The following is a 27,714-nucleotide window of genomic DNA, read 5'->3' on the forward strand; positions in this document are numbered from 1 at the left end:
CACCAATTAGACAAAAACCCATCCAAGACCGGCCACAAAAGATTTCACTTCACACAAATAATATTCATTCACGTGTCTTAGATTGGCCCAAAAGGGAAGTGTTAATAGCTTTAGCTCATAATTTTCCTCGAAGACACTCAAAATGATAACAGCAACCCAAGTTTCCTGGCAGTTGCAACAGCACAATCCGATGCCATAACCAAAACATAAACAGCAACCAGGGATTCCAACAGCATTTTTATCAAGAAGGTGCATAAAAATGCTAGGAGTTTAAATCCTCATGTTGGCATCAATAATCACGAAAGACAGATGATCTTAAACTGATAAATAATGGCTCCTGACACTGTTTTAACAAAAGAAAAAGCATATTTATTCAAACCATCTGGCAGGCTCTGAAAACGGGGAAAAGGTAAACTTCAAGGAAAGAGAACTGAGAGTATGATTACATCTCCGGAAACAAACATACAGCCAGTTCAGAGAACTGTAATCAGTTCTAAACAGTTCTCTCCCATTAACATGCCATGATTTTCCTCTTCAAAAGCAAAGCAGCAACAGAAGCTTATCATTCAATAGTGGATTTCTTCTTGGTTGTGTAAGCGAAGTACTCTTTGCCATTGTCCACTCTAGCGGTCCGACCCCCAGAATCAATAAAAGCAGAAGTGGCTGCCAGAGTTGCTCCTGCTTTCATAGCTGTGTTAATGCTCCTTCCTGCAAAAAGGTCGAAGCAGCAAAGTCAAACCCAGATACTCCTACAATATTGGTTGTTAAAGAGAATAAGTGGATTTTGGACTAAGAGGGAGTTTGGTAAATCAAACTTTCAATGTAGGCTCTCTTCCCCAAGAAGGTGAGTTGATATATCAAATGTAGAACTCAGAGGGTGTTTGGTAAGTTGCCATTATCACCCATCAGTCCAAGTGGCTAAGGCATTCCAGCTATGTTAATAAATGCACAATCCATCCTAATGGCTTGTAACATGACACTGACTCTAATTTTTTGAACATTGATACTGCCTAGAAGAAGCTGCGACACTCAAAATAATTATTTGTAAATTAGATATCATTTATGCAAGCTTTTGTCAACAAAAAACTTACCTATAGACAAAATGCACTTGGAAGAGGATTTTTGAGTTATGGGTCCTTGAGTTTCAACAATAATAATAATAAGTTCACTTGACAAATCAATAGCAGCTCATGGAGTTCTACTCATTATACTAGCAATAAAAGAGAGAGTTCATCCAAGAAACTGCCACTCCATTTGCTGCAATAGTTTGTTAATAAGTTACAATAGAAATCATTCAAAGAGCTTCTACTAGTTTGGCCATGGCCTCACATTATCTACCTATTGTTGGCAATGGAGGCTCTCAGTTGTTTTCCAACAAGGCCAAAGAAGGTGGTTTCATTTTGAGTCGTCAGGTGGGAGGGAGAGGAGGTGAAAGGGTGGTGTTTCACCTCCTTTTTGCAGATGATAGCCTCCTTTTCTATGATGCATGTCTAGAACAGTTGACGTATTTGACTAGGACCAGAGCAGTTGATGTCTTTCAGCTGGACCTTTATATGATTTGAGGCAACTCTAGGGTTGAAAATTAATTTGGCGAAGGGTGAATCAATTCTTGTTCTTCTTCATATTTACCATTCAATGCAATGAATAACAGTATTTTTGTTTTATAACAAATGAACTAATTTAAAAAAACACAAACAAGAATGAATTAATTCTTGTGGAAAGGGTGCCTAATGTAGAGGGGTTGGTTATATGTTGGTAACTTCTTTTAAGTCAATGGCTGTTTGGGATGTGGTTGAGCGATTCCATAAAAGACTTGCCTTTTGGAAATGTTAATACCTATCAAACAGAGGAAGACTTGCATTGATAAAGAGTATGTTATCCAGCTTGGCAATTTATTATCATATTATGTCTCTTTTTATTATTCAAAGAAATGTATGTTTCAGTCTTGAGAATAGTCAAAAGTTTTCCTTTGGAGGATGGAAAAGCCCCATTTAATGAAATATTCTACCGTTTGCTTAGATGAGAAGAAAGAGGGGGTGGTCGTGGGGTGGTTAGTCAGCATTACAGCCTTATCTGGTTTGAATGAGGCTTTGCTTGGCAAATGCTATTAGAAGTTTGCTTTAGAAAGAGAGCCTTTATAGAGGCGGGTCATTGTTGGGAAGTTAGAGGCTTGGGGAAGAGATGAGTGAATGGTGTTGTTATGAAGAAAGCAAAGGGTAAGGTTGTGGAAGGCCGTAAAGAGAGGTCAGGAAGGGAAGACTTCAAGAAACGTACTAGTTTAATTGTGGAGGATGGAAAGAAAGTAAAGTTCTAGTAGGATTAGGATATTTAGTGTGGGGATTTGTCATTGAGTATATCTATTTCCCCTCTTTATTCTCCATTGCTGCTTCCAAGATGCTTGGATTCTGGATGTGTGGGAGGAAGGGAGCCCAAACCCTAAGATAGTTCCACAATTAGGAGAAAGTGTAAAAGCTTTTCTCAAGAGGAATCAAGAGAGACCAATTATCAGGAATGGTGAGAACAGGCTGGTTTATAAAAATTCTAAAGTTGAGAAATTTTCAGTCAAAGCTTTCTATTCTTTTCCAATCAGAGGAAGGAGGCCTTCCCAAGGTAGTTCATAGCTCAAGGTTTCTACAAAAGTGGGGTTCTTTGCTTGAAAAGCAATATGGGAGAGGATTTTGACTTTTAGATTAGTTAAAAAGAAGATAGACCATGGTGAATTGATGCTATCAAGGTAAGGTGCAAAAGAATTAACTGATTGTGTTCCCTTAGATTACGACAAAACAAGAATTTTGTGGCATCTATTATTCTGTTTGTTTGCAGTAATGTGGGAGCTGTCCTCTTCAATCAAGAAACATTTATTTGGGTTAGCAAGGGGGTTTTGTGGGGTAATGACATCACCAGATGTGGAGGACTACTCCATTGCATTTATTTAGACTCTATGGCAAACAAGGAACTATAGAGTGTAGATCATTTGAAAATATGTAGTATTCAGACCATGCAATTAAAAATTCATTCCTTTATACCTTTCTTTGGCCAAGAAAATTCATGGATGACACGTTCTTGGCTTCTTGTCCTATTAGAATTTATTGATTGGTTGTGCTCTAGTTAAAGGGAGGAAGGTTCATTTTTCTTTTCCTTCTTTCTCTTGGTTGATTGACAACTGTTGTATACTGCCTGCATGTCTTGGTTGTGCCTTTTTGTTAGGGATTTTAATATGATTTCTATTTGCCTATAAAAAAAATTGTTAACCACCTATAGATGTAAGAATGCACAAAGCATATCAATAAATTGACTTATAAATATAAGAGCAACCTAGTCATTATACACCCCATTACTACACTCCATATTTCAAATAAGCATGGCAACAATTTCATGCATATTGAACCCTTGACAGAAGTAACAAAAGATTAATATACTATGGTGACACATAAACCATCATTGGAAACATAAGTAAAATCAACCAACGGTGCTAAAGGGACTCAAAAACAAAAGTAAACACTGTTTACATTTTTAATTTCAATACATTGTAGATTTACACCTCAAACCTTATGTTCAATCAAGCCACTCTTAAATTATGCCTAAAGATATTTATGAAATTGATGCAATAACTTAATAAAAGACCAATGTGTAATAATTTGATATTCTGGTAAACAAAGAAATAAAGATCAAAACTCAAACAAAATAAAAAATGATGGCAAGAGAAAAAATATATAAATTATTTCAAAAGAACAGAAAAAGATGGAACCTATCATAATGTCATAACCAAGGAAAAAATAGTGTTAAAAAGTTGAATAACAAGTGTGAAATAAAAGCAGGTCACCATGTGAAGAATCATTTTATACTCTTTAAGTGTCTTTCTTAACAGATAAGAAATGCTCCAAGGACTGAGGACCAAGCTTCCAGCATTTAAAAGAATGATAAAATGGGGAAGGGAATAAGGGCAGGATTTAACTTGAATCACAATCACAATGTTCTTAGCAAAATAAAAAACCCTATAGAGATACTAGAATTAAAATAAAATAAAATAAAATAAAAAATCCATCAATATTGATATGGGATCAAAATCCTGCAGTTTTGTAAGCCATAATCCCATGTTAACTACCATGCATCACCACTCCTGGTATTTGTGACAGCCATAACTAATAACTAAAATACATAAAATGCTTAAAACGTGTCAAAAGAAATCCTAACCTTTGTAACCGAGAATAGTAGCCCCAGCAACAAACCCACCAACAGCTCCATTATACAAGTCCCTTTTCATCCTATAATTTTCCAACAACTGCTCCACACCCATGTAAACACCCCCAATTGCAGCAAATGTCATCCCATAGCTGCCCATCATCTTCAGAGTCCTTATCAGGCCTGGAAGAGCTACATGTTTCTCAACACGGGGCACATCATGCCAAGAAGCAACAATGGTTCCCCAAATGGTTCCAATAACAAGACCCGAGGTTGCGCCCTTAATTACTTTCATTGTTGAGGTATCTTCATCCTCCAAATACCTAAGTTCTGAAGGATCCATCACTCTCCTCTGACTGGGTACTGACCATAGTTGTATACATACCAAAACATCAGCAGTTGAACAGCATTTAACACTTGCAAATAGAAAGCAACTACGTGAAAGAAAAACTTTATCCTAAGTCTGAACACTGAAAAATCAGTGGAAAACAATACGAAACAAACAAAAAAAATTGGATCTAATCGTTTGTATCATCTTTTTCCCAATAAATGAAAATTACCTAGGTCAATTAAGCCAGAAGGCTGCATCAAACTTAGTTGTGTTCAGTTTTCCCGTAAAAGTAAAAAAATTAGAATGCACCTACATTTTCTCACGAATCAAACGGCTCCTGAGCGGATTCAAGGCAAGACCAGAACATCAAAACAAAGAACTTTCATCCAGTATTTCGGAACTCTAGGCGTTAGAAAGCAAAATTCGCATTGATTTTATTTACTTTTCAAAAGACGAGAGGAAAAAAAAAACCCTAAACCCCAACCAAACAGGACAATGGATTCGTTCTGAACCAATAAAGGAAATAAATAAAAACAATCAACACCCCAAAAATGCGAAATTAATAAACCGATGCAGATCGCAGAGCAAAAACCCTAAAATTCAACTACAAAATGCGTACAGAACGGAAGAAAGAATGGCGAGAATTGAGAAAAAAGTACCGTGAAATGAGAAAACTGCAGGGAAAGTGATCGAATTAAATCCCTAATTCCTGAAATATTGATAAAGCCGATGGAGTGCGAGTCGATAAGAATCAAGAGAGTTTGGAAATAAATAAGAAATTAGGGGAAAATAATGGAAATGCACCTGAGATGAAGTTAGAGTGAGGCGACGCGCACTGTAAGAAAATGTTACTTCAGTTGACTTTTGACTTTTAATTGTTGTATCTAATGACCAATGATGTGCTGTAGCCTGTAATTACCCACTTTGCCCTCCCTCTCTTTAAACTCCCTTTTTAAGCTGAATGAAATTAATTTTTTGAAAATAATAATAATATTACTATTCAATTTTCATTAAAGAAATAATTTTTCGTATAAATTATATTTTTTGGAATCCAAATTTATTTTTGAAAATTAATAGTCTCATCAAAGAATCTAAGAATTGAGTCTCAATTGATTTCAAGTTTAGTTGCCTAATGAAAATAATTTTGTTTTTAAAATAAATAAAAATATTTTTTTTTCTAAAATATTAAGAGTCTATTTGGCAGTATGATTGTTTGATTGTTATTTTCTTAAAATAATTTTTAAAAATAAAATGAAATAGATAATAGTTTTTAAAAAATAAGTAAAAATTATTTTCAACGATTTTTAAAGTTAAAAGAAAAAAAAACATAAAAAACAAATAAATTCTGATATGATATTATTCTTCTTTTTTTTCTTCCTTTTATCTAATATTAATATAAAAAATCTTAAAATATAATATATTTTTTTTAAATACTCATACTTTAAAAAAAAAAACTTCTTTTAATTTTTTCATTAAATTAATAAATTTCAAATCAAAACATACTTAATACATAAAAATTATTATTTAAAAAAATAAATTAAAAATCAAAAATTGATTTAATTAATATTAAAAACTCATGAAACTTAATAACATTAATAAATCATAGATATAACAATTTTATTTTTACATAGAATCCTTTTTTTTTTCTCTCTATTGAGGAAATAAACTCTAAATTAAACAAGACTTAAGGTGTATAATCTATTAACAAATTTAATAATTTTTAAAAATAATTTAAAACTCAAATTATGAATTAATCAATATCATAAATTTATGGATAAAGTTTGGTTTAAGATTACTTTATGTAACTCTTCTACATATAATTATTATTTTTTATTTTTTAAATTAGACAAATAAATTTCAAATTAAACAAGACTTGATGTGTTAAGTTTATTAACAAGTATAGTAATTTTTAAAAACATTTTGAAACTCAAATAATAAACTCATTGATACTATAAATTTATAGATAAAAATTGGTTATAATGATTTTTTTTTTTTTTTTTTGCAAAAATAATTGTATCTTGATGAATTTTCTTACTATAGAAATGAAATTCAAATAAAGTGACACACTGTACTAAATATATTAATGAGTTTAATAATTTTTAAAAATAATTTGGAATTCAAAAAATTGATTTAATCATTAAAAAAAAAGCCATATATTTATTGTCTCTCCTTTACAAACAAATATATTTTTTGAATATAGATAAATAAATTATAATTTAAGTAAGACATAATTAATAAATTAAATTCACTAATAAAAAATTAAAAATAATTTTAAATTAAAAAATTTGATCTAATTAATAGTAGATTGATTAAAAACATTCTAAAATATTGTGTTTGTAAACCAATATTGAATGTATACATAAAATGAAAAACTTGACTCATTTAGTTATTAAAAAAGTTAAACTTTATTCATCATTCATTTAAAATAAAACATTATTTAAAATCATTATTATTAATTTTTAACCAAAAAAATTTACAAAAATGTTAATTTATCTTATGTTTCTACCATATGCTAAACTAACATATTTTTTATAAAAAAAATATAATTTATAATTTTATTATAATATTATTATTCATGTCTTATTTAAGACTATATACTTTTTAATTTATTTATAACTATAAAACTATTTTCATTTTTAATAATACTTAAATTAAATTAAATTTATATTATATAAATTGAACCCGCGATCTCTTTACAAAACCAAATATATATATATATATCTACTTGCCAAACCCCATATAAAACACTCAAAAACAAATTTTTGTATTTTAACTTAAAAATAACTTTTAAAAACAAGTTTCAAAAAATATAGTTGAAGGAAGTAAAATTAATATTTTCACTTTTAAAAATTAGTTTCATAAAACAATAATCAAACAATGCTTTAAATATTTAAAAATATTTTAATTTTTTTAAACAATGAATTGTTTTTAAATCACATTGGAATTCATATTTGACTATATTTTTTAAAACATATATTTTAGCATTGTTTCAAACTAAGGAATAAATTTTTTTTTTTGGTTATTTTTTAATGGGTGTTCGGCTAGGTATTTTAAAATGTAGACAAATAAATTTTAGTTAATTTTTTGTCTTGATTTTGTCATATGTATATATATATATATATATATATATATATTATGTTTTATTGAAAACAAAAATATTTTGGAATTTCCAATAATTTTAAAATAGTCATTTTTTTTATAAGATATGAATACTAAAATAAAAATACATATTTTAAAAATATAAATAAAAACATAGTCATGCATAGAAGAAAAATTGTATTTGATATGAACTAGTTTTGATCCATGAATTTTTACTTGTATTTGGGTTTGGTTTTTGAATTCAAAATCAATTTTAGAATCAAAATGCCAACAAATCCGATGTATTAATTTTCACTTGATTGATTTAAAGTTCATTTATGTAATGAACAAATTAGAAAATTATGGTTCTACCAAAAGAAAAACTATAATTATTTTAGATTTATATATAAATATTTCGGTATTTGGGTTTTACATTATATTTTTAAAATTATTTTATTTTTCAATAAATCCAACACATTAATTTTCTCTTGATTTGATTATTAACATTTTCTTAAAATAATATTTAATTTTAAACATATTTTCTGAAAAACAAAACTTATAATTTTCACAACGAAGAATGATATAATATCGCTTCTACCCCTGTGAAACCGATGTTCCCTAGAAACACCAGATCACTGCACTGCTCCTCTGCCGTTTCCAATTTCTCTCTCTAATTTTCCAATTTCCGGGAAAACAGTTTCCTGGTAAAATGCAGAATCCGGACGATATTCGCAATCTTCCTATCGATATCACGTTTTCTCGTCTCGGAGGTAAAAACACACGCGAAGTTCCCGTCAAATTCTGGTGTTTCGGTTCCAATTCGCACTATATATATATATATATATATATTTTTTTTGCATTTCGTCTGTTTTGCAGAATGGTTGGTTGACCGGAAAAGAGTTCCCGCTGATTGGCGGAAACGTCTCACTTCAATCAGGGCTCGGATTTCAACGGCGTTCGCTTCGCTGCCTAAGGAGATCGATCCCTATTTCCAAACCCTAGACCCTGAAGGTTAGTTTTGGGATTGTGATTGTGATGGTAGATTTTGTGAATTGATTAGAATAGTTAGGGGTCTATGCATGAGATTTACTCGAGGTTAGCAGCATTTATTTGGTTTCCGTTAAAATTTTCGTGCCCCCAATTTCAATTATAAACATGGCAGTCTAGTCGAGTTATTATCAGTAGAGTAATGCCATTGAGGCCTGGGGACTCGAGCGTTTACACATAGGATATATGATCCCAATTTAGTCGGAAGAACCGAGTGGACGAAGCAAGTAGGCAAATCAAGCAGTTTTCTTATTTACATAGGAATAGGTAAGTGTTACGCATAAAGAATCTGGGTCTTCTAGAAAAGCTAAGATTCAGCTTGCTTATGGTGTAGGCTAGAGGTTTTTTTTCATATCCAGAAACATGTGGGGAATTCCACTCTGCAGGGTTGAGTTATTTTTTTATAGCAAATTCTCACATTTAAGAACTTTTCTATTTGTTTATTTCTTATTTTTCATTTCAGGAATTGGTTATATAGAAGCCAAACAAATATACGATATTCTTCTGAGGTCAACCCCAGAAAGTCGGAATATTTTTGGACGGCTATCGGGTGCTGCTGTAAGATGAACATTGACAGTCATTTCTCTTCCAGGTCAATACATTCTTCATATGATTATTTGAGTGTATTTAACTTCTTGTCAGGGTGTTTGGGAAGCAATAGTTCGTGCTTTTGAGAAAGATCATATCTTCCTTGGTGAGGCTGCTCAGATAATGGTCCAAAATGTCAATTATGAAATGTAAGTTGATTTATTTTCTCAATGGTTCACTTGGTATCCCATAAGAGTGTTTCAATATGACTGTCTGTCATAGATTTTGATGAATATTATTTCAATTTAAAGCCCGTATCAGAAAAAGCAGGTGCAGAAGATTCAGCAACAACTAGCAGAACTAGAGCGCAAGGAAGCTGATATAAAAAGAAATGCAGCCTTATCAGCAGCTAAATATGCTGAGGCTTGTCAAGAGCTTGGATTACAGGTTATGATCTTGGGCCGGCCATTCTATCGATGATTGTCAACTAGGGTTGATGTTGTTCTTTTTTACAATCAACTCATATCAGTGGAATTTACTTTGTTTTACAGGGAAACAATGTGAGATTGGAACTTCTAGAGACTACAAAAACACTTCCTAGCATATTTAGCAAGTTTCTGGAAGTTATTAGCAGCGACTGTGTGTTGCGGGCTATGGAGTATTATTCAAATTTTGTCAGAGATGCTCATACAGAAAAGGATGTAAGAAGCATTGTGTTCTTAATATGTAGACTGAGGTTAAAGCTATTATACTGTGTCATAAATTAAATAAGTTCGTAATTGTGGTTGCAGAAAATGTCACGGACTGTGCTGATAAATTTAGGGGATGTTCGAGAAAATCCCCCTTGTTTGAATGTTTCTGCAGGCTCTGATGTCCTTGATTCTATGAATGTTCAACCGAGCTCTCATGAAACAAACAATATGACTGAGGTCATGGATGTTCCAGCTGATTATATTGACTGGGATATTTCTGTGGACAGCTCTCAGATTGATTGGGATATTGGAACTGTGGAAGAAACAGATGATACTGGCAATGGATTGGGTCCTTATGAGATTGTTAATGCCAGTGAGATTTTACAGAACATATCACCAACTGCTGCTGTAGAATCTGACCAGACCCTGTTAAAGAAAGAGGAAGATGGCCTAGTACCAGGGATGTCTGCTTCAGATATATCTTGGGATATTTGTGTTGAGAATCCACAAGTTGATGAGGTGGAAGATGTTATTTTTCCAAATGAAGACATGAAAACTCAGGCATCTGTTTTAGATACTAAAACCCGAACCCCTGAAATCAAGGAAGATAGGAGCCAGCTTCTGGAAACAGAGTACAGGAATAAGATTCTAGATGATCTATTTGAGGTACACACTGAACCGTATACTTGTGCAATGCCTCAGTTGCCTTTGCTTATACTTCTCCATCTTGCACTTTTGTGGGAAAAACAGACATCCCCTCCTGAAAATTTTTGGTCTGCTATCATTATTCTGCCATAATTCCAAAGCATTTGTAGATCAAAGGTTGATGTTTGGTATTGATAATCTTTTGTCAGATGAAAGCATTTTTAAATCAACGATTGGTGGAGTTGAGGAATGAAGAAACTTTGTCCTTGCAACACCAAGTCCAGGCAGTTGCTCCCTTTGTGCTGCAGCAATACACCCCTGATGCCATTCAAGCAATGCTATCTGATGTTTCCTCTGCCATTTCCTTGCTAACAAATAGGAAAATGCAAGATTTGATTATGATTCTCAACTCCAAAAGGTGACAGGTTTACAAGAAAATGGTTTTAGCAACATCTTTCGTTTTGCATAATTCAATTTCTTGTTGGAACGCTTAACTATATTCTTAAGAACTAACAAGCTGATATTATGATTAGTACTGCTTGTAGACTAGCGACTTCATTTTTCCTTTTATAGTAATTTTTGTTGTATTGGTTTTGTATCCATATGAGTAATGATATTTTCATTCTTAATAAATTGTAACAAGGGTTCTGATCTGAATTTCAGATTTCTAGATAGACTAGTAAGTACATTGGAGGAAAAAAAGCATCATGAAGCGAAGTTAAAAGAGGGGTTGAAGGACTTGACCATCAGACGCATGGAGCTGCAGAATTCGTTATCTTCATCCTGGCCCAAGCAAGTGAGTTCTTTTCTGATTCAAAGAACTTTGTTTGTTCTTTTGATGGTACTATGTTATATTCAATGTTCATATGTTAGATTTTCGGGGTGAGGTGCCCTTGTAGCTGTCAGTTGGATCAAGTTTTCCACAAATTCACCCCTCATTTTTACAAATGCCAATTTTTTGTTCTTTTCACTAATTATAAATCTAAGAAGTTGAAGATTGTTTTCAGTGGGGCCCACTCACTCTGTTTGAACAAATTAACCCAGGGGGTGGGGAGGGGAAGTGTTGGAGAGAGGAATTAGATATGGCTCTAGGCCCATAGGGGCCCTTTGGTTCTCACCTGGAATTTGAAGTTTTGGTTAATAATCATAATAAAAACAGAGGAAACCATGTTTTTATGCTAGCAATAGTAAGTTTGTCCATGCATTTTTGCTACCCCACACACCCACCCACACACACACACACATATATATATATATATATTATGGATCTTGGTTTCTCTCTTTGGTGGTTGGATTTTTTCAATTCAGGACAGTAATCAAATGTTGTTTCAATTGCAGGAAGCGGCTCTGGCAAAAACTAGGGAGCTGAAGAAGCTTTGTGAGAGTTCTCTGTCATCCATGTTTGATGGAAGACCCGTGAATATTATTGGAGAGATCAACACACTATTAAATAGCAGTATCACTGTGTAGCTCGTCTAGTAACTGTTCATCACACAAGAGTAGTGTAGTGTTTTTTGGTTATCCCTACAAAGTCGATATGCTCATTTGGCAAAGCTTACTCCTAATTATTGTTGCACCAAATGCCAGATAACTCTCTTTGGGCTGGTCCCCAACAATAAATCCTCCAGAGTAATATTTGAAACTGGATCATAAAACATAACTTTGCTTTCATTTGAATTGGCTTTTTCTTTGTTTCATTTTCTTTTCAGGCTAATTTCAGGCCTACTGTATTCTAGTGAGTGTACTTTGCACGCAGAAAATAAGAATATGGATAGAATTCAAAGGTAAGTCTATCGTGTTACAACAGTGAAACTCGACAGCAGTACAGGACAGCTCTAAATTCTTAGAAGATAAGAAGAATATAAGATGACATTTCTTTTTACTCACTAAAAGAATTGGTAGAATCCCAAAGAATAAGCGTAATATGTATTTTCCTTAAAATGCTAAAGATTGTTGGTAAATGAAATCGCCGTATGGTTATTATAGTCGGATGATCAGCAGCAATGTCCTCTGAGTGATTGAGTGAAAATGCAGAACCAACCAAGCTGACACGAAATAATCGAGTTGATTATGGAGTTAGGTTTGATCTATAGTACTCAACCTGTTTCATTGCTCAGGCGGACATAATGCTCATTGATGGTGAGCCTACAAAGCGGGTGTTCGTGGAATGGAAAGATTTATCGAAGCCCTCAACCTCAACTTCGCCACCCTCAATTAACCTGCTTCTCGTCTTTTGTAACAGACGTCTAACAGATTCCACAACTTCCGTCATTGGTGGTCTGAATTCTTTCTCGGGCTGTTTGAATTCCAAACACAAAATAAGAATTCTACACACACATACAGGTGGAAGGAGAAGTAGAAATGGCTAAAGCACTTATTTCAGTGCTTCAAGAAAGCGGTTCGACCTTCTTGTTAGCTTCTAAATTTTTCTTCATAATATGCTAATAAGTAATACCTGAATGCAGAGAGAGACAATATCTGCATATTGTGAGAGAGCCTTGGAGGAGAAAGTTCCTTTGATGCCTGAATCAACCATCTGTCCCAAAGAATCATTGTCATGAAGCCGGGCAGAAGCCCATTTCACCAAAGATTGCTCTTCCCTTGATCTTGAACTGCAACAGAAATCTTATTAAAAAACATTAACTAAAGAAGGAAAATAAAGAAAACAGGCATGTACCATATACCTATCGAATGGCCTTCTTCCTGTTAGTAGCTCTAAAAGCAGCACTCCAAAGGCATATACATCACTCTTCTTGTTATCGATTCCAGGCTGGCCATGTTCAGGTGCAATGTAGCCACAATTGCCAATAGCCATCTCAGAAGCCTGTTGCATTGGCAATTAGTGACAAAAGGTGAGTGCTTATTTCTTCTCTTCATCCTTTGCTTATTACATGAGGCAAACTTTTCTTGTCCTAGGCTCCTTTTGTTCCAGTATGCACTGACTTGTGGAAAAGAGCTTATAGCTCCCCGATTTTGTAGAAAGAATAGGGGTTACTTTTCAAACATTTTCACTTTGAATTCCTCAAAGGTAGCATTATTTAATTAAAAGACAAAAATCACAGAAGATGGCTTCTCAATTAAGCCACTAAACTTATCTCTGGAAGCACTCACCTTCAGTTTAACAGTGTTGCTTGTAAGTGGCCTTAAAACGGCTAGCCCTGTGTCACAGATATGAGGTGTAAGCTCTTCATCAAGTAAGATGTTGGCGGCCTTTAGGTTGCAATGGGCAATAGGAGGTGAACATACAGAGTGCAAATAGCTGAAAAACCATTACACAAAATGGAAAGAATCAACACCAGAAGTAAAGCAAAGCAGCATTTATTATGGAATCCAGATTGTACAAAAAACATCTACTGCTGTTTTTACTAGCAGAATCATCCACCTCACACTAAAACACAAAATGTGGGATATGGTAGTATATTCACATCACTTTACCTGAGTTGTATCACAGCATGTGATTTCCTCAGTGGTTTGCTTAAGAGCACTTTACCAAAAAAAGGAAGTGTATAAAAACTGAACTTGTCAAGGAAACCATATGGAATGCTTACTTCAAAGCACGTGCAATGCCGAGGGCAATCTGGAGTCGGAGGCTCCAAGACAGAGGCTTGTATACTTCACAGTGCAGTGCATCATCAAGAGACAAATTTCTGACAAACTTGTACACAAGGAGATGCTGTCCGTGCTCCACACAATACCCAAGAAGTGTTACAATGTTTGGATGCCTCAAACGAGCTGCGGTCCATATCACATCCAAGAATTGTTCTTCTTCATGGAGAGAGAGTGAGACTGTGTTTATGTTTTTCACAGCCATGACCTGAAAAACAAAAGGGAATCAAAAGGAACAAAAGTTTCTTGAGTTTTTTTTATAAGTTTCTATTCTCTTTCAATGTGTTTGAAACTTGCAAGAGATAACATATTAAGTTCAGGAAGTACTTGGCCATCAGGAAACTCTCCTTTGTAAACAGAACCAAGGGATCCTTCTCCAAGAAGGTTCTCTTCACTGAAGCTGTTTGTAGCTAGTTGAAGCTCTGCCACAGTGTAAAGCTTTGCATTTGCTGGGATTCTGGATTTCTTAGAGAAACTTCTTCTGGAGCAAATTTTCTCAAATCTGACATTGCGAGCAGTGGGAATTGGCCTTGACATAAACGTTGGTGGACTGAGAGCCAAGATTTGTGGGCTCTCTTCTGCTGCAGTAGAAGACCATTGAATGACCAGAAAATAAAAACAAAGGAAGGTAATCAGGGAAACAACTGTGCTCATTGTCCCATAAGCTGAACGATCCATTGAAACTTTTTGCCATTTGGTACAGTTTCAAAATTGGGATTCAAAGTTTTGAGTTTGATTGGAGGCAAGCAAAATTGGGACATTGAGAAATTCTCCTTGGCTGAAAAAAGTTGATAAAATAAGTACCTCTGTCATTATGGATGGGAAGCAAGATAAGACAGTTTTGTGCTAAACAAAAAGTTAAATCCGATTTTTTGCATAAACCTAAAATTCCAGAATCTCTCTATCATCTTAGCAATAAAGCTAATGAATTTAATAATCATCAACAAATATATACATAGGCGAATGAGATTTCACCTTCGACTGTAGTGGTTGGAATACAATGCAGTGCGCTTTCACTGCCCTCCAAGCTTTTGTGCGTTTGTGCACGAGCTCGATTAATGCGGACAGTAAGTAGGAGTGCTGCACAGCTTACCAACAGAGTTCCTCCACCAACCATGAGAGCTATTCCTCCAGGACCCAGCCTTTTCTTCTTGCGTTCATGTGCTTTTCTAGAGGGGTAGTTCTCAACAGCACTTGATTCAGTTGTCGGTGGGCTATTAATATTCTGCTCAGTTTCCAAAGGGAAATCCCAGGGTGGATAGTTCCCCCCTGGATGGAATCTATTCCCCCCAAACCTAAAGAGAGATAAAGAGGAAAAATGATCAAAGCATAATTTGATATGGCAGTGTGCACAGATTAAAGGCAAGAACTTTATTCAGGCTATGATCACCAACCATAAATTTGGTATCAACTGAAATTGCCTTGGAATAATGCCACTAAAATGGTTACTTTGGATGTTCCTGGCAAGAAAAAAAAGCAGGTCTTTGATCAGAGAAATATATAAAACCAAGGGATGAGAAAGGTTGCGATGAAGGAACCTACAAGTGAGACAGTGGGAGATCAGCCAAGAAGATCACAGACCCAGTAAACTTGTTATTCTGCAAGAACCTGCAGATAAACAAAAAGAGCTTTATGGGAACTTGCGAGCCAACATGATGAAATAACTGCAGACACAGTGAGAACTCCAAAATATAATAGAACTAAAGAGAATAGAACTCACAATCTAGTAAGATTTTTCAAAGTTCCAAATGAACTTGGCAGATCTCCAGTAAAGTGATTGTGTGATAGATCCCTATGACAACAGATCCAAATATGGTAGGATAAGGCATAGAAGTATTGCTGAAAAGAGAGAATATTAAAATAGGATGACTCATAAAAAAAAGAGGTCTTATCATTGTGTCATAATCTTCAAGAAAACCCACTACCACCATGTAACATCCAATAAACCAATGATATATAATTGCCTTGCTTCCTTTTATTTCATATGCAAAACAAAGAAATTGGGTGAAAAATCATACATTTCTTTTAGATTCTGTAGGCCAGTAAACACATTGCCAATGGGTCCAGATAATGAATTGTGGCTCAGATTCCTGCAAGAAAACAATGGTCATTTATGAGTCAATAAATGTAAACCAACTATAGTAGGCAGCAAAATAGGAAGTAGCAGGACAAACTAACTCACAGATGTCGAAGATTCTTCATGAAAGTGAGGGAGTTGGGGATATTTTGACTAAATTTGTTGCATGCCAAATTTCTACATTCATAAAAAAAATGAAATTACAAACAAAATTAAATAAATCATTGGCAATGCTAACAAAAACTAAGAATCAAGCATCTCACATATGAGTGGCATTAGGGGGTAACCCGTAAGGAATTTCACCTTGAATGTTATTGGAGCTAACATCCCTAATAGAAAGAACGAATTGGAAAAAAAAAAAATAGTGAATAAAACTCACATAATTTTACATAAACCTAAATTTAAATCAGCATAATCTCATACAGTTGCTTCAAATTATGGAGATTATGGAGCTGGCCTCCAAGATGTCCACCGAGATTTAGTCCTGGAAGCTGACTGCAAAGATGAGAGAACCAGTCATTAGTTTCCACATATTATACAAATTGTGCACAATGTTAAAAAGGGCACATGACGCATTACATGAAAATGACAGTTGAACCAGAACATGAGATTCCTTTCCATGATTCATCACATGGATCCCCAGCATATGATCTCCACTTCTCCAACTGTGGTGGGTAGTTCAGTTCCTTGTACAAGTCTTGAAGAGCTGCCACTGCAGAAAGTAAAAAGGAGGGAATTATTCTGTAATCTTAATCTATGGCCACCACTTTATTCTGATTATCATCCCATTAATAGGTCAATTTTATTTTTTGATCCAGTGTAGAACCTGATCACTTTTGGGCATTCATCCATTTTTGGAGACCCCACTATGACTGCCCACGATGTTATGTAAGCCCCATTCATTGTGCATAGCTTCCTAAATATCTCAGCAGTAACTAATTTGGAGTCAAGAACGATTCCGTTATTTTCCCTCCAAAAACCATAAAAAGTACAGAGGAATCTTTTCTAGCCCACTCTTTGCTGGCAAAAAAAAAAACCGAGGAAAAGAAAGAAGGAAAGAAAATTGAATTCTGAGCCATGTAACCTATGTTAGTCTTGTTTTGAATAAATAAAAAACTAAACTCAACTAAGCCAAATATTTACGTTAGGTTCCATTAGGTGAATGTTTTGCCTTTCAAGATTCCCGAAATTTTCTTGGAGATTAAACAGTTGGAATGAAGCATTCCAATAACTAACTAGTGATCATCGTATAGTGCAAATTATATCAAATTTCTAGAGAAAATTTTTAAAGAAAATGACAAGAAAAAATCAAGGCAAGGAAGTGCAAGTAGAATTCTTCTGATCCGTAAAAGCTGAAGCTGGTTATTTTATTTTATTTTTTTAATCAGTCAAGAATCAATCTCCCAGACAACAAGAGGATCAAAAAAAAATAAAAAATCAAAATTACAAGAAAATCAAGAACAAAAAATTGGAGTTACCATCCCGTGGATCTGTAATAGCCGAAGCTTGCAAAGTGATGAACACCGAAAACACAATTACAATGAGGAATAACCGCAGATGTTGTTTCGTCATTTCAAGAAGCAGAGTAGTCAGCGATCTCAAGCAGAGGAACAGGAGCATGTTTTTTCCCTGGAGACATGCAAAGATAACAATCAAATCTAAAGAAGATAGATATATCATGGAGAAAATGTACAAAGCAGCTGTTTGGCTGCCGAGAAAATTCATGAAAAGAAAGAGAAAGGAGAAGTTTCAAAAAAAGAATAACGTATATGAGAAAAATCTTTTGTTTAGAAAAAAAAACAATAAAAAATGCTGATGTTTTACCCTTAATCAAAAACCAAGGAGGATCAATCCATCGTTAACAAGAAAGAAAGAATTAGGGTTGTGAAACAGAGTCAATTTACAAGAACAGTGGGTGAAAGTGAAACTCAAGAGAACACCTCTGAGGAAGCTTTAGAGACAGAAGCTTAGAGAGAGAGAGAGAGAGAGAGAGAGGGGCTGAGAATGAGACCTGAGAGCTGTGTTCTTGAGCTGGTTTTATAGGTTGATATTGCCAGCTCAGCATACTCTCAATTTTGAAGCCGTTAAGCCCACACGTGCTATAAGATTTTGAAGCTTTGAAGCTTTGAAGATTTTTATTTTTTTAAATATAAACATTTAAATGTTAAAATACATTTTAATTTCCAAAAAATTGTGCAATGATTAAATAAAAATAAATTGTATAATGGTTAAATAAGAAATAAAAGCATGATTAGATGAAAAATAAAGATATAATTAAAAATATTTTTTATTATTTTAAATAGAAATATAATTATTTTAAGAATTTATTTTAAAAATAAAGTAATTTTGAGAAGATGTTTGAGATTTTGAAATATTTTTCAAAGTATTTTAAGAAATAAAAAAAAAATAAAAAAATGGATAATAAAATTTATTTTAATAATAAGGTTTGACATTTTATACAGATTTTAAACGACCTGAGTAAAACGACGTCGTTTACCTCATTTTCACCGCCTGTTCCGTGGCTGACCTGAAAGCAAAACAAAAGCGTTTTCTGCAAAAATGTTTTGTGAATTCTTCAAAAGATAGAAGAAATCAGTTCACACCGGCTCTGTTTTTCTTCTCAAGCTTTCGCTCATGCTCATGGCGGACTCATTCAGTACCAAAACCGCACAAGATGATGACAATGAGGATGAAGACTACATGGGAGATCTCTCTCAGTTCATTCCACCTGAAACCGCTCAACCCCCAAAAGCTCAATTCAAGAAGGTTCTCCCTATAAACCCTAATTCTCCCTTGTTTGGTTCCCAGGAGAACGTATTCGTTCTCTTCACATTTTTAATCGTTTGATTTCCCCCTAAGTGTTGGAAAATTTTGTTGAAACTCAGGGACGTATACTTTCACTTGGCTTAGTTCTAGCTGAGTCTTATTCTCTCTCTCTTTTGGGACCCTTTTCCAAATTATATTTTCTTCTGTTTTCACGGTGACCAATCGGAGGTTTTCTGTGGACTAATTGCCTGTTGTTCGCAGATGTCGAACAACAAAGTCGTAGTTTCTCAATCACCATGGAAGCAATCGAAAGCCCTAAATTGGCAAGAACAGAGGAGAGTCTCAAGAGAGCGGCAGCGACGAGAAGAGGACTTGCGGACCCTAGCGAATACGGAGGCTCCGATTCCACAATCGAACATCGGGTTCAAAATGTTGAAACAAATGGGCTACACCCCGGGTTCGGCACTGGGGAAGGAGGGCTCGGGCCGAGCAGAGCCAGTGGGGCTCGAGATAAGACGAACGCGAGCAGGGATTGGAAGAGAGGATCCCATTAAGGAGAAGATGAGGAGAGAAGAGGCTTGGACTGAGAAGAAGAGGAAGAACGAGGCTGCTTTAATGGCGGAGTTCGGGTGTAGGCAGAAGTCGCAATGGCAGAGTCGGAGAGTTGTAGTGAATTTCAAGAAGGCGAAAGGTGCTCTTGATCAGTTGGAGAATAAGGAAATTGTGGAGCCCAAGAAGAAGGAAGATGAGGACAGTGAGGAAGGTGAAGAGGAGGAAGAAGAGGAGGAGATTACAGAAGAGGTATGTTTCTTTTGGATCATTTCTACTATTTGATTTCTGGGTTTGCTAATAGCTAGTGTTTTCAATGATAAAACCGTTGGAGAAACAACAAATTCAGCATGTTGTTGGTTAGCTGAGTATTGGGATCTGGCCTTCCTCAATGCATGGATTAAAATGAAAATTTAGGTAGCTCCAAAAGAATTTATTTCAGTGCTTGAGATGGATTCTTTAGAGATTTTATTGATAAATTGATAATCAAATATCACATTTCATAGCATTTGATGAATTGACAATTCAGACTAGATTGGAAGTTCCGCTTTTGTTGGATTCATGAATGGTTATGTTGGTAGTGTTTCTACTCTCTAGTGGTGAGTGATCTAGAAAGGACACGGGCTGTTGACATCCGTTTGTGCCTGAGATACTCATATTTCTTACTCATTGTTCATTTTTTACATGTCTTTTAGGTCAGCACTTGGAAACTTGAATTTAATTCCCCTCGGTTAATCTCTATATCTATCATCTATGGTGCATGATGATGATGATCAGTCAGTCTGTATTGGATGCAGGATTTGCAAAATATATTGATGAAACTGAGAGACGAATTTCGATACTGCCTCTTCTGTGGATGTCAGGTAAGTGAGAAATATGAACGCTATGATCGCAAGCATTTTCTCCAAATCTCAGTTTCTGATACATTTGTAAACCATGTTCTTTTGTGTTTCAGTATGAGTCGGTTGAAGCTCTACTGTCCAACTGCCCTGGACCAAATGAAGATGACCACTGACTGAAACAGCATTTCCCAATAGAGAGAAACCGGAGATACTCATTTATGCAACAACACGACTCCAAGGAGTGTAGCTCAGTGAGATGGATGTTCACTTAAGATGGATCATTTTTAGGCAAACAGACGCTCTTTGCTAAGGAGACAGAGAATTGAAAACTGGAGGGGCTGAGGTGATGTCAGAAACCAATCTGGTCATATCTTGTTCTTAGAGAGAAAAAAAAAACACACACACATCAGATTAACAATTGGAAGAATGCTTCCTTTATTCAATGAAGATTGCATCTCCTTGGAGCTCGAACCCATGATCATGGGTTTTTTATTTTTTATTTTATCTCAATCCTCTGTAACTTCCATAGAGCTCAGGAGCTCCTGTAACTTCTGTTGTGAAATAAGGAATTCATTCAAGTCAAACGTGTTTCTTCACTATTATTACAGGATGCTTAGTAGCTGCTTTTAGGGTTCATGTCTTCTCCAAAATAGTTGAGGCTGACACCGTATTTGAAATCTGTTGCTGCATATACATTTATATACACATTCATGTGCCAATCCACGTAATACCCTAAGCTCAAAATGCATTTCACCCGCCTATGATTTTATTTCCTTTTCTTCACAATCTTCCATCCAAAATTTGGTTTCAGCCTCTTAAGACTCCTCTGATAGTGCCATGAGCAAATAAGAAAAGGCTAGTAGATGGCAATGAAAACCCAGTTCCCAGTCATTCAATGTGAAGTCAGAAATAAAAAAAAACCAGAGACCCGTTTCCATCACAAAATGTTGGAAAGGTCATATGATCTTATAAAGAGCAATTAGAACAAGCTTAAGCTTGCTTCTCAGTATTGAGAAACTCAAACCAAGCACAGATAAGAGCCATTAAGGTCTCCCAGCAAAACAAAGATCAAGCGCCATTTAGGTCTCAAAAACAAAGATCAAGAGCCATTTAGGTTTTTCCCAGCAAAACAATGATCAAGAACCATTTGGGTTTTCTCCTAGCAAAACACAAGATCAGGAGGTATCCACCTGAAGGATATTTGTAAGTAGTTTTTTGAACCAAAGCTGTTAAAGGTGTTCATACAAACCAGATGGTAAGTTGGCACCTAAAGTGACCAGTGCATCTGCTGAGTGGAAGAGTCATAAGCCCTGGAGTGCTCGAGTTCCATGTATTGCCTTCCACTCTGTTGGGGCAACTCGCCCCCACCTGAGAACTGGCTATTAATAGGCTGTGAAATTTGACCAAGACCAAGATCAGGTGGCATCTCCTGCGAACTGCTACTACCTTCATTGCCCTTGAAATCCCACGAGGTGCTTGGGAAGTGATTGATAGCTGCACTATGAGGAGCTGTGGGTTGCGCCATGGATGCCCCTTCAGGATTCATGAAGCTGTTTGCTCCAAGACCAGATGCTCGATTCCTGGAGCTCCATGGCTGATTTGACAGAAGAGAGAGAGCACAGCTTGAGTCGGAGGCCCCTGTGAAACATTCTCCTGAAGGAATTCCAGGACCATGAAAGCTGGTCCCGCCTGCTGAACCTTGCAGAAAGAGAGGATTCTCAGAGTTGCTCTGCCATGGATGTGGAAGAAACCTTCCCATCGCAGTGGTTTGATTTCCAGGTACCCGATCAGATGCTCTTGTAGTTGGCCAAGTATCCCTCTCGGGATGCCTTGGGTATGCAGCAAAGTCCATCAGAAAGCCTCCTCCCACCCTGCTGCTGTTTTCTGTCATTGTAAATATCAAATACTAAAGTCAGATAATCAGAATGTAAAGAAAAAACTCAAAACCATACATATTGCAATACAGTTTTAGACAAGTGGAGAATATTTTTAAAAAGAATTTCTATTGACAATGACTAACCAAAAATGGATGAAGAAAGTCGCCCATAGCGTGAGGACAATAAAGATCCAGGTGGTGGCTTCCTGCGACGCTCATTATGACCAGCCAGGCGCCTACGACAACTTCGTTTTCCTTGGTCAAATTCGGCAAGCTGATGAAATCTGGGAACAGATCATGCAAGAACCATTGTCCTTTTAAAAGAATATGTAAACATATAACAATGAATTATCATATATATATATATATATATATATATACACATACACACGCGACAAATGAAACAAAACAGCATTTGCATGATTTGACATTTGCCAATTTCCATTAGTAATACAGACATTTTCTTTCATATGCTCAAGTTTCAGATAAGTCATCTTGGCCATAGGTAGCATGAGCATGCTCAAACCCTAAAACCAAATCCTCCATATAATACCGATATTGCGCCAAACCTGACCGGTCATATGAATGGTTTTTATGAAACTAGCCAAGAGATGTGGATAAGTTTTGAGTACATACCCCTTGGATAATCAAAGTAAGCTTCTTTATTTATTTATTTTCCCATCTTTTTATCCAAAAACAATTCCTGGGGTTTTTCATGTGCAAGATTTTCATGTGACCCTGCTCTTTCATGCTGAGGCCCAAGGATTAACTTCCATCACAATTGTTAGCTCTTCATCTCCACTAAAGAGACAGGTCACACCAAGCTCAGCTTTGCTATGTTATTCATAAGAAAGTTCCGTATATTTTGAACATGATCTTAGACAACACATCGAAGAACACTAGATTCTTGAAACAATATTTAGCATAATTCCAGAACATAACAACAAATTGGTGATTCAGAATAAAGTACAGGAAACAAATAAATAAATAAAAGAAACTCCAGAAGATCCACCTTTTCATCACCTATCATTGATCCCTTGGATAATCAAGTAAGCTTCTTTATTTATTTATTTTCTCATCTTTTTATCCAAAAACAATTCCTGGGGTTTTTCATGTGCAAGATTCTCATGTGCCCCTGCTCTTTCATGCTGAGGCCCAAGGATTAACTTCCATCACAATTGTTAGCTCTTCATCTCCACTAACAAACAGGCCACACCAAGCTCAGCTTTGCTATGTTATTCATAAGAAAGTTCTGTATATTTTGAACATGATCTTAGACAACACATCGAAGAACATTAGATTCTTGAAACAATATTTAGCATAATTCCACAACATAACAACAAATTGGTGATTCAGAATAAAGTACAGGAAATAAATAAATAAAAGAAACTCCAGAAGATCCACCTTTTCATCACCTATCATTGATCCTTTCAATTTGGCATGTTAGCCATGTGCTTCAAATCCCCTTGACATACCAGTTCTCATCAAAGAAAATACAGATAATTTGTGTCCTACATTGCAAGTGCTAACTACAGAAATTCTGATTGGAAAACTTCAATTGTGAAGATAATTTACATACAAACTAGGCAACAAAATTCAGCCACTTACAGTTCATTGTTTGGAAGTGACTCAATTGTACAATTTCTAAAGAGAAAAAAACATACTCCCACACTCTCCATAAATTTCTCCATCAACCTGTATACATCTATAAACACGATTACCATTGCTGCCCATAATTACATAACACATTTCTTCCTTTTGAAAGTGCAAACTATTTTCTAAGATGGTCCTTTTGAAAGTGCAAACTAAGCGGAATGAATTTCGATATGCACAAAATAATGATGAGAAAGGAGAGATGGAGATAAAAAAATTAAGTAAAAACCAGATTACATAAAAAACCACCAACATATGCCAATTTGTGCTCCAAACAAACTTGCTGCATAGAAAGAAATATTATATGAAAAACCAGAAGAAGGAAGAGGTGGAAAAGGCATTATAGTCCTCCTTCACATTATTGTAAGAGGTAAAACCGAAACAGATTGCTCTATTAAAGGGAGCCTTGGAAACTCTAGGGAATTGATTTTGATTCAAATCAACGTCTAGTCACTGTAAGAAGGACAATCCAACTCAGTATGAACAAAGGCACATTCATCAACTCATCGTTTATGACTTCATATTCTCAATCGTCCAACCTGTTTCTTTCATTTTTTTCCGGGATATGGTTTCAGCAACAACAAACAGAGCAATATGAAATTAGATGTAGCTCCATAATCAAAGTCCATGACAAGAACCCTGAAACACCTTAACCACTCTCATAGATAAACAACCAAGAACAGACTCAGCCTAGAACCCTATAGCCATCACCAACGACCAATTAGCCACCCCACCCACAAATCAATCAAATTCAAATAAGAAACTAACCTCCTAACTTAAAACAAACAATAGCGTGGGAACATTATATGACTAACAACCCAATAACCAAACAAAACCAAAAGTCCAAAACCCCCCACCAGAATCAAGTCCACCATAAACATTCAAGCATAAAAGAACAAATACCTACACCCAAGAAAAATACCAACGCCAACTCAATTAGGTTAAACAACCTTAAAAATAAACCAAAAAGTCAATAAAATAACCTAGTAGCTACAAAACTCCCATCAAGATCAAACACGGCCAGCATAAAAACAATAATCTGAAGCTACAAGAGATTAAAAATGGAAACCAACAAAAAAGAAAAAAAATTAAAATATGAGCGAATAACAAACCGTAATTTACAACTGCAATAAATTGGATACCAAACCCACCAACAAAACTGGAAAACAAACACAGCTAGCTAACTAAAAAGAACACGAAACAGAAAAGGAAAGAAAACCCATCTATCAGACAAATAAAAATTAAAAAGGAATATGCCCAACTGAGAAACAACAATTTTCAACAACAAGAGACATTAAACACAGCCCATCAACAAATTTAAAGTATAAGTAGCTTATAACTGAAAAAAAAATTGCAAAAAGTTGAAAAAAAAAAAGGGGGAAGAAAAAACAACTCCGAGAGAAGGAAAACAAAAACCAAGCTGACCTGCTACACTGCTGGCAAAACCTCTGCTCAAGGCCCGCAACAATGACCGTTGGAGACTTCGAATGCATACCACACACTTTATGCCTTGAATAGTAAGCTTTGGCATCACTCAGATCTACTTTACACCCTTCAACTTGACACCTCGGTGGTTGGCCTCCCTGAACAACCCCACTACCTCTTACCTTCTTTGGTGGCGCCGGAGGTGGGCGACCACCGGAGCCGGCGGCAGAGGAGGAGGAGGAGGACCCGGTTCCCGATTTGGCCGGAGCTCCAACACCCAAATCTTCAAAATATATCTTCTGCCCAAATTTCAACCCGTTGAGCGACTCAGACGAGTTGGCCGAAGAGCTGGAAACGGTCAAAGAGCTCGAACCCCTTTCCATGTGTGGCGCTCCTAGAGTCCATTCATGGGTATTTTTCTTGTGGGTCACGAAGATATAGAAAAGAGGGGAAAAGGAAACACTTGTGTAAAGAGTGACAAAAGCAACAGATACCGATAGAAGAGTGGGGGGTTTCAAAAGCAGTTTGTGAAGGCAACAAAGCAAGAGAAGCAGTAGAAGATGATGATGGTGGTGGTGTGAAAAAAAGCAAACACCTGACACTGGGCCATGCCAGCAGAGGAGAGGGGTATGGTACTTCTGAATGGACTGTGAAAATAATGGAGACGCAGTAGAGAGAGAAAGAGATAGATAGCAGTGCACTTTTTGAGTTCTGAGTGAGGGAGAGACAGAGAGAGGAATAGAGAGAGAGAGAGAGAGGAGTTTTGGGTCAAAATGGTCCATTTAAAAAAAATATATATATATATATATATAACATCTAAACATTTTATGGACCTTACGTTAAAATTATTCATGTAAAACTTTAGTTTAAAAATGAAATGTCAATTATTAATTAAAATTTTAATTAAAAAATAAAATTTTAATTAATATTATAAAAAAGTATATATATATATATTTTTTTTTATGACATGATTTTTTACGTAGTACCCGAAAAGTTAATTTGGATATAAGTTTTATGAAGTGGATATATGTTATATATATATTTTTTTTAATGAATAGAGAGAGAGAGAGAGAGAGAATTCCAGAGCTCCTTTTATCATCACTAACTCAACTGTCGTTTTTTTTAAACTTTTCTGTTCATTTCTCTCTGTACTTTCTCTCGTTTTCTCTCTCTACTTTCTCCCATTTTCCCTCTCAAGAAAGCATTTTCTTATCTTATGCCTAGTGATTGAGGTGCCCATATTCCTGGGAAAGTGGGTGCTCTTCAGAATTTTGAGCTGAAAGGTCGAAAATGCCCTTGCCCGTTCACTTTTCGAATCTTCCCATTCCTTTGAAAATCTCTCTCCCAATTTTGATGGTCCATGAATCATGATTTTTTTTTTCTTTTTGTTGCTTTTTAAATCCCAAACTACAAATCACAAAATAGTAATGTTACCTTGTTACAGGAAAATACATAAATTGAAAAAAAAAAAAAAAATTTAATATTTGATTATCTTATAAAAAAATTAAATCTAATTAAAACTAGTTAAAATTTTAAGTTTTTCTAAATTATTTAATTTTTATATCAATGAATTAAAATAATAAATAAAAATAATTTATCAAAATTTTAATTTATTTTTTATTTTTTTTAACATAATCTTAATAAGATTAAAATTTGATTGTGTTGTACCTTGACCCTCATGATGATAAATACTTTAGAAATGATGTCATGTTTTTATATATTTAATAAATATTTTTTAATTTTATAAAATATTATATAGATTTGGAATGATTATTATTATGTGTTAGTAAAAACTCTATATATTTTTAATTAATTATAATAAAAAAATAAAGCATAACATCTAACAAAACCCAAATTCAAGTTATTCCCATTTACAAGTTTAAATGGCAATTTTATTTTATTTTTCTATTGTCAAAAAAAATTGTAAAATTGAATAATCTGGTGATGGGCAAAACAGTCTTTTGACACAAAGGAAGTGGGTCTACTCAGCATTGTGTCTCTTTTTTTAAGCAAAGGGCAAAACCCTATTCTGCATTTTGAGCACTCCAAATCAGTTCCCTTTCCAAAAATGTCATTTTAAACTCTGGTTTATATACATTGGAATTTGGGGCATGAATTGGGTTTTGGATGTGACATTTTTGAGGACTTTTATTATATTAATAAGAAATAGTTGGTTCCAAGTTTGTTTTTCTGAAATTAAAGAGAAGTAATGGGACGGCTCTGCAATATCTTTCAATAAAATAGATTTTGGCAGAAAGTAACTGTACTCTCATCTCTGACTCCTGAGTCCTGAGTACTCTCTGAGCCACCCTCTATTTATTTTGTTTTTTGCCATTTTCAGTGAAATTACTTTGAACCGGTTGTTTTCAGTGTACAGAAAGAGAAAACCCCCAAGAATTTCAAGGGGCTCAAAAAGA

The 27,714-nt window shown here is 35.0% G+C and overlaps 5 protein-coding genes across 8 annotated transcripts; 2 read left to right on the forward strand and 3 right to left on the reverse strand.

Annotated features, from left to right (window-relative positions):
* Window positions 1-346: 346 nt before the first annotated feature.
* Window positions 347-5,330, reverse strand: LOC100264042 (outer envelope pore protein 16-3, chloroplastic/mitochondrial). The gene is made up of 3 exons (XM_002278359.5): window positions 5,173-5,330; window positions 4,195-4,545; window positions 347-708 (listed from the first exon to the last, which is right to left on the reverse strand). The coding sequence occupies exons 2-3, from the start codon at window positions 4,523-4,525 to the stop codon at window positions 563-565; spliced, it is 477 nt and encodes a 158-aa protein (XP_002278395.1). The 5' UTR covers window positions 4,526-4,545; window positions 5,173-5,330; the 3' UTR covers window positions 347-562.
* Window positions 5,331-8,153: 2,823 nt separating this feature from the next.
* On the forward strand, window positions 8,154-12,180 carry LOC104880124 (CDK5RAP3-like protein). Its single transcript, XM_010655605.3, has 10 exons — window positions 8,154-8,361; window positions 8,468-8,602; window positions 9,102-9,196; window positions 9,281-9,375; window positions 9,478-9,613; window positions 9,718-9,867; window positions 9,958-10,524; window positions 10,713-10,921; window positions 11,167-11,299; window positions 11,842-12,180. Exons 1-10 carry the CDS (start codon window positions 8,301-8,303, stop codon window positions 11,971-11,973), a joined length of 1,713 nt encoding a protein of 570 aa, XP_010653907.1. The 5' UTR covers window positions 8,154-8,300; the 3' UTR covers window positions 11,974-12,180.
* An 83-nt stretch (window positions 12,181-12,263) lies between these two features.
* On the reverse strand, window positions 12,264-18,191 carry LOC100252106 (protein STRUBBELIG-RECEPTOR FAMILY 2). 3 transcript variants are annotated; one of them, XM_019221586.2, is made up of 17 exons: window positions 18,127-18,191; window positions 17,665-17,815; window positions 16,766-16,898; window positions 16,610-16,681; window positions 16,450-16,515; window positions 16,292-16,363; window positions 16,128-16,199; window positions 15,830-15,901; window positions 15,652-15,717; window positions 15,504-15,569; window positions 15,085-15,404; window positions 14,437-14,690; window positions 14,052-14,317; window positions 13,615-13,762; window positions 13,188-13,327; window positions 12,959-13,115; window positions 12,264-12,799 (listed from the first exon to the last, which is right to left on the reverse strand). In XM_019221586.2, the coding sequence occupies exons 2-17, from the start codon at window positions 17,804-17,806 to the stop codon at window positions 12,617-12,619; spliced, it is 2,229 nt and encodes a 742-aa protein (XP_019077131.1). In that variant the 5' UTR covers window positions 17,807-17,815; window positions 18,127-18,191; the 3' UTR covers window positions 12,264-12,616. The 3 variants fall into 3 exon arrangements, with proteins under 3 accessions (XP_019077131.1, XP_019077132.1, XP_019077130.1); XM_019221587.2 differs by having other exon boundaries at window positions 14,437-14,687; window positions 18,011-18,178; XM_019221585.2 differs by having other exon boundaries at window positions 18,011-18,178.
* A 495-nt stretch (window positions 18,192-18,686) lies between these two features.
* On the forward strand, window positions 18,687-20,927 carry LOC100246967 (uncharacterized). 2 transcript variants are annotated; one of them, XM_002275189.5, is made up of 4 exons: window positions 18,687-18,952; window positions 19,214-19,753; window positions 20,299-20,364; window positions 20,457-20,927. In XM_002275189.5, exons 1-4 carry the CDS (start codon window positions 18,821-18,823, stop codon window positions 20,514-20,516), a joined length of 798 nt encoding a protein of 265 aa, XP_002275225.2. In that variant the 5' UTR covers window positions 18,687-18,820; the 3' UTR covers window positions 20,517-20,927. The 2 variants fall into 2 exon arrangements, with proteins under 2 accessions (XP_002275225.2, XP_059595252.1); XM_059739269.1 differs by lacking the exon at window positions 20,457-20,927 and having other exon boundaries at window positions 18,700-18,952; window positions 20,197-20,310.
* Window positions 20,928-21,290: 363 nt separating this feature from the next.
* On the reverse strand, window positions 21,291-25,843 carry LOC100253723 (promoter-binding protein SPL9). The gene is given in 3 exon segments (NM_001280969.1): window positions 21,291-22,227; window positions 22,364-22,503; window positions 25,298-25,843. Coding segments are annotated over 3 exon segments (1,140 nt in total). The 5' UTR covers window positions 25,681-25,843; the 3' UTR covers window positions 21,291-21,610.
* Between the last annotated feature and the right edge of the window lie 1,871 nt (window positions 25,844-27,714).

Source organism: Vitis vinifera, chromosome 8 (genome assembly GCF_030704535.1).
Source record: "Vitis vinifera cultivar Pinot Noir 40024 chromosome 8, ASM3070453v1".
Lineage (NCBI taxonomy): Eukaryota > Viridiplantae > Streptophyta > Magnoliopsida > Vitales > Vitaceae > Vitis > Vitis vinifera.

What these genes read in the sequence shown, in the direction of transcription:
- LOC100246967 (XM_002275189.5), top strand. Translation starts at nt 18,821, where the DNA reads ATGCTCATGGCGGACTCATTCAGTACCAAAACCGCACAAGATGATGAC. An exon ending in CAAAAGCTCAATTCAAGAAG is followed by an intron (nt 18,953 to 19,213) that starts GTTCTCCCTATA and finishes TGTTGTTCGCAG; the next exon opens with ATGTCGAACAACAAAGTCGT. An exon ending in GCCTCTTCTGTGGATGTCAG is followed by an intron (nt 20,365 to 20,456) that starts GTAAGTGAGAAA and finishes TTTGTGTTTCAG; the next exon opens with TATGAGTCGGTTGAAGCTCT.
- LOC100264042 (XM_002278359.5), bottom strand. Translation starts at nt 4,525, where the DNA reads ATGGATCCTTCAGAACTTAGGTATTTGGAGGATGAAGATACCTCAACA. An exon ending in TACTATTCTCGGTTACAAAG is followed by an intron (nt 709 to 4,194) that starts GTTAGGATTTCT and finishes ACCTTTTTGCAG; the next exon opens with GAAGGAGCATTAACACAGCT.
- LOC104880124 (XM_010655605.3), top strand. Translation starts at nt 8,301, where the DNA reads ATGCAGAATCCGGACGATATTCGCAATCTTCCTATCGATATCACGTTT. An exon ending in CACGTTTTCTCGTCTCGGAG is followed by an intron (nt 8,362 to 8,467) that starts GTAAAAACACAC and finishes TCTGTTTTGCAG; the next exon opens with AATGGTTGGTTGACCGGAAA. An exon ending in CAAAATGTCAATTATGAAAT is followed by an intron (nt 9,376 to 9,477) that starts GTAAGTTGATTT and finishes TTCAATTTAAAG; the next exon opens with CCCGTATCAGAAAAAGCAGG.
- LOC100252106 (XM_019221586.2), bottom strand. Translation starts at nt 17,806, where the DNA reads ATGCTCCTGTTCCTCTGCTTGAGATCGCTGACTACTCTGCTTCTTGAA. An exon ending in TCCAACCACTACAGTCGAAG is followed by an intron (nt 14,691 to 15,084) that starts GTGAAATCTCAT and finishes CTTCTACTGCAG; the next exon opens with CAGAAGAGAGCCCACAAATC. An exon ending in GAGAGTTTCCTGATGGCCAA is followed by an intron (nt 14,318 to 14,436) that starts GTACTTCCTGAA and finishes TTTGTTTTTCAG; the next exon opens with GTCATGGCTGTGAAAAACAT.